Source organism: Asparagus officinalis, chromosome 4 (genome assembly GCF_001876935.1).
Source record: "Asparagus officinalis chromosome 4, Aspof.V1, whole genome shotgun sequence".
Classification (NCBI taxonomy): Eukaryota; Viridiplantae; Streptophyta; class Magnoliopsida; order Asparagales; family Asparagaceae; genus Asparagus; species Asparagus officinalis.
In genome coordinates this window covers 121,177,452-121,182,033 of record NC_033797.1, presented here as the reverse complement: position 1 = coordinate 121,182,033, position 4,582 = coordinate 121,177,452, and the positions used below count along the sequence as shown (strand labels likewise).

At 39.7% G+C, this 4,582-nt stretch overlaps 1 protein-coding gene across 1 annotated transcript; it reads left to right on the top strand.

Moving 5' to 3' along the window:
* Positions 395-1,559, top strand: LOC109838051 (thioredoxin 1-like). Its single transcript, XM_020406499.1, has 2 exons — positions 395-726; positions 1,123-1,559. Exons 1-2 carry the CDS (start codon positions 525-527, stop codon positions 1,443-1,445), a joined length of 525 nt encoding a protein of 174 aa, XP_020262088.1. The 5' UTR covers positions 395-524; the 3' UTR covers positions 1,446-1,559.

The following is a 4,582-nucleotide window of genomic DNA, read 5'->3' as shown; positions in this document are numbered from 1 at the left end:
CTCCCTTCACCGCTGCAGTCGCCGTCCGTCGTCGCAGTCCCGTCTTCGTCGAAACCCTAATCTCTCCTGGACTCTTTGAGAAAGTAAAACGGAAGAGAGAGGGAAGAGAGAGAGAGGGGATGAGTTATATTTGGGGATGGGGTAGTTTAGGAATTTTTAATTTATTGGGTAAATACATTACATAAAATGGGTGTATTATACATGTTGGGTTTAAAAATAAATGAGATGAGATACAGTGGGTCTATTGGTGTTTGAAAAAATGAGTGGGTTTTAAAATAAGTTCTGGTAAAACTTTGGGTTAAAAGAGATTTTTCCCTTAAAAAAATCACCGCAACAATAGAGCTATAGAGGGATCTATCCGCAACTAACCCAATTGGCCCGCTTCCCACGTCAATTGACAAACGAAACCCCAGCCACCTTACGATATCCAAAGACATATCCACAAGGAGTTCATCCTCAAGCCACACAAACGTCCATCTTCCCTTCACCATTTTTTGCAACAACAGTAAGCTAGAAGGCCCCCAATGGCATTAGAAGCCTGCAGCTTCCAACTCACCGCAAGAGCTTCCATCTTCAAGGACAAAAAGTTCAATCTCCTCACGAACAAAGAAGCACACAAGAGAGGAACAACACTCTCCTCTTCAATCATCTCCTTCCCTCCCCGCAACATCTCGGCTCAACCGAGAACCAACCTCATCCGCAACGCAACCGACACATTCGATCAAGGTAACATCTACTCGTTTCTTATTGCATCTAATTACATGGCTATAAATTTCACAGACCTCCCTCAAGTCGCCAGTTTTCAGGTAACCCGGAACTTTAGAAATGTCACTTAAAACTGTGCTCCTGAGTATTGCATCCGTCCTAATGACAAAAATAAAATTCATATCCCTTTTAATAAATTTGAAGGAGATTTTCACAAATGCTTTAATTTTATTTTAATATTTAGTGTGTTTATTTGATATGGATATTTTGGCCTTTTTACAAGTTTATGATCGAACATAGTGGGAGGATTAGCAGAAAAAATTCAAAACATGTGGGTCTTTTCCAAACATCCCAAACTTACGAGTTTTAAGTGTCAAAGATTAAACAAGCTCAAAATTACAAAACTTGCTTCAACAGTGTTGGAGGTGACCGACAACAGTTGGGGCGAGCTGATCCTTGACAGCAAACTTCCCGTGGCTTTGGTCGAGTTCTGGGCACCATCGTGCGGTCCATGCAAGATGATGGCGCCAGTGATGGACGAGCTGGCGAAGGAGTATGCGGGTAGGGTTGCCTGCTTCAAGATCAACACCGATGACTCGCTGAGTATGGCGAGTCAGTACGGGGTCAGGAGCATACCAACCGTGCTGCTGTTCAAGAACGGGGAGCAGAAGGAGAGCATAACTGGTGCTGTAAAGAAGAGTGCCCTGAGTGCAACTATTGAGAAGCATTTGGATACGTAGTTGCGCGTCATGCGTCTCAATTTGTATAGATATATATTGGCTTTCCAGAATTGGGACTTGTTGATATGATATGTTGTTAATAATATGAGATGGTTTGGTTGGTAGTCTTGAAAATTAAGAATCATGTCATGCATCTGTGTGTTCTCCCAACTGGTTTGGATGAAAGAAAACTGCGGAGATTGCGCATACACCCCTGTCGTGCCGCAGTTTTGATCTTACTACCTTTTAGTTTCATTGTTGCAGATAGACCGCTGAGTTTAACATTTTCAACTCTTCTAACCTCAGATGGTCTCAAAAATTTTTAGAGAAAGTCGATGTCTTCCAAAGTATACCAAGGGTAACACGATCGACAAATATAATCTAAAGGGGTCCGTCTGCAACAAAGGAACTACTTGTTAAATCTAAATCAAAACTTGAGATCTAAAACCATATAGCCATGATTAATTCAAAGAGATTAACAAGAATCTAAAAAGAGCGGAAGCTTATACCTGAATCCATAGAAGAAATCTTGATTTGGGTTTCAATGATCTTCTAACCTTAGGGTTTCTCTAAATCCGAATTTCTCTCTCTAGATGGGGTGAAGAGATCATTAGAGAATGTAACCCTAGGTTAGGGACCATAACCCCTTATTTATAGATGTTGTACTTTTGTAATTTAGCCCCTCAATAAATCACAATTACAACCTGGTATCTGCACATATAACCTCATGACTTTAGTGGGTTATCCTGAAGATAGCAATACACATTTATTTAATCATATGTGCCCACAAATAGATTTATTAGATTAAATCCAACAATCTCCCACTTGGGCACCATATGATTCCTTAAATTGTGTATAACCTTATGAGCTCAAAAATTGCTATCACTGAAAAGGTATTTCTGAACAATCTCGTCCATTGACTATATCAATATAGGATCAAAGCGGTCTTCATCACATTTATCGTGACTCAACCCATCAATGGTCACATATACCAATACAATCAAACGACATAGATCAATCATGGATGTGCAGCATCAAAATTACATGCAATGTGATCAGTACATGTCTATTTTTAACTGGTCACATATACCAATACAATCAAACGACATAGATCAATCATGGATGTGCAGCATGAAAATTACATGCAATGTGATCAGTACATGTCTATTTTCAACTGGTCCTCCTTAGTGAGGTCAAAACCAAACATAATGTAACAGAGTGTCTTAACTGAATACTTTATTCTGATCAGACAATACAACCAAACATAAAGCACCACAAATACAAACTCCCACTAAAACATAATATCCTCAAATAATACCACACCCATATGAGCAGTATGCTCATGAAAGACCTTAGGTGGCAATCCCTTAGTAAGAGGATCAGCTATCATGGAGTTTGTCCCAATGTGCTCTATGGATATCTGTCCACTCTGTACCCTTTCTTTCACAACCAGGAACTTAATGTCAATATGTTTTGATTTAGTTGAGCTCCTGTTGTTATTGGAATACATTACTGCAGATTTATTGTCACAATATAGCCTTAGTGGTCTTTCAACATTTTCCAAAATGCGCAGTCCCGTGACAAAATTTCGCAGCCATATTCCCTGATTGGATGCCTCATAGCAAGCTACAAATTCTGCTGCCATAGTGGAGGAAGCTACTAGTGTTTGTTTAACACTTTTCCATGATATAGCTCCTCCTGCTAACATATAAATGTAGCCTGATGTAGACTTCCTGCTATCTTGGCATCCAGCAAAATCAGAGTCCGAATACCCAATGACCTCTAATTTCTCTGATTTTCTGTATGTGAGCATGTAATCTTTTGTTTTCTGAAGATACCTCATAACCCTTTTGACTGCTATCCAATGATCCATACCAGGGTTGCTTAAGTATCTGCCTAACATCCCAACAATGTACGCAATATCCGGACGCGTACATACCTGAGCATACATTAGACTTCCTACAGCCGAAGCATAAGGAATCTTCTGCATTTCCTGAATTTCAAGGTTACCTTTAGGGCACTGATTGAGACTAAACTTGTCTCCTTTAGCAACAGGGGTGTCACCTGGTCTGCAATCTTGCATGCCAAACCTTTTAAGTACCTTATCGATATAGCTCTTTTGTGATAATCCAAGAATACCCCGAGAGCGATCTCGATGTATCTGGATCCCTAATATAAAAGAGGCGTCCCCAAGATCTTTCATCTCAAAATTCTTTGATAGAAATCTCTTGGTTTCGTGCAACATGCCTATATCATTAGTGGCAAGCAAGATGTCATCCACATACAGAACCAGAAAAATATACTTACTCCCACTGAACTTGTGATATACACAGTCATCAACAATGTTCATCTCAAAACCGAACGAGATAACTATTTGTTGAAACTTATGATACCATTGACGAGGAGCTTGCTTGAGTCCATAGATGGATTTCCTTAATTTGCAGACCATATTCTTTGGGTCTCCCGACACAAAGTTTTCTGGTTGCACCATATAGATCATCTCATCAATGTCTCCATTGAGAAATGCAGTCTTAACATCCATCTGATGTAACTCAAGATCATAATGAGCAACAAGTGCCATGATTATTCTGAAAGAGTCTTTCGATGAAACCGGAGAGAAAGTCTCTGTATAATCAATGCCTTCCTTTTGAGTATAGCCTTTAGCCACAAGACGTGCCTTATACCTCTCCACATTACCGTTTGCATCCCGCTTGGTTTTAAAAATCCATTTACAACCAATTGGTTTTGCACCTTCTGGTAATGGGACAAGTTCCCAAACCTTATTGTCTTGCATAGACTTGTACTCTTCATTCATGGCATCAATCCACTGTTGAGAGTTAGAACTTTTCATGGCCTGAGAGAAGTTGATTGGATCATCTTCTAACATTCCACTACTTTCCTCATGTTCTTGGAGAAATACAATATAATCATCCGGAATAGCATTTCTCCTTTCTCTCGTGGATCTCCTTAATGGCACTGGTTCTTGAGGTTGTTGAGTTTGTTCTTCTGGAACAGGGAGTTGTTCAACATTATCATCTTGAGGTTCCGGATTTACTTCTTGAGCAACAACAGGTATAGGAACCTGAATATTGTCAAAAGTAACTGTATGGATTGGATCTGAAGCCAATTCCTCCTCAAAACTAATGTCTCTAACCTTA

Bases quoted from the DNA above. Each gene is read 5' to 3' on its own strand.
- LOC109838051 (XM_020406499.1), top strand. From the start codon at position 525: ATGGCATTAGAAGCCTGCAGCTTCCAACTCACCGCAAGAGCTTCCATC. The intron at 727-1,122 runs GTAACATCTACT...TTGCTTCAACAG, and splicing joins AACCGACACATTCGATCAAG to TGTTGGAGGTGACCGACAAC.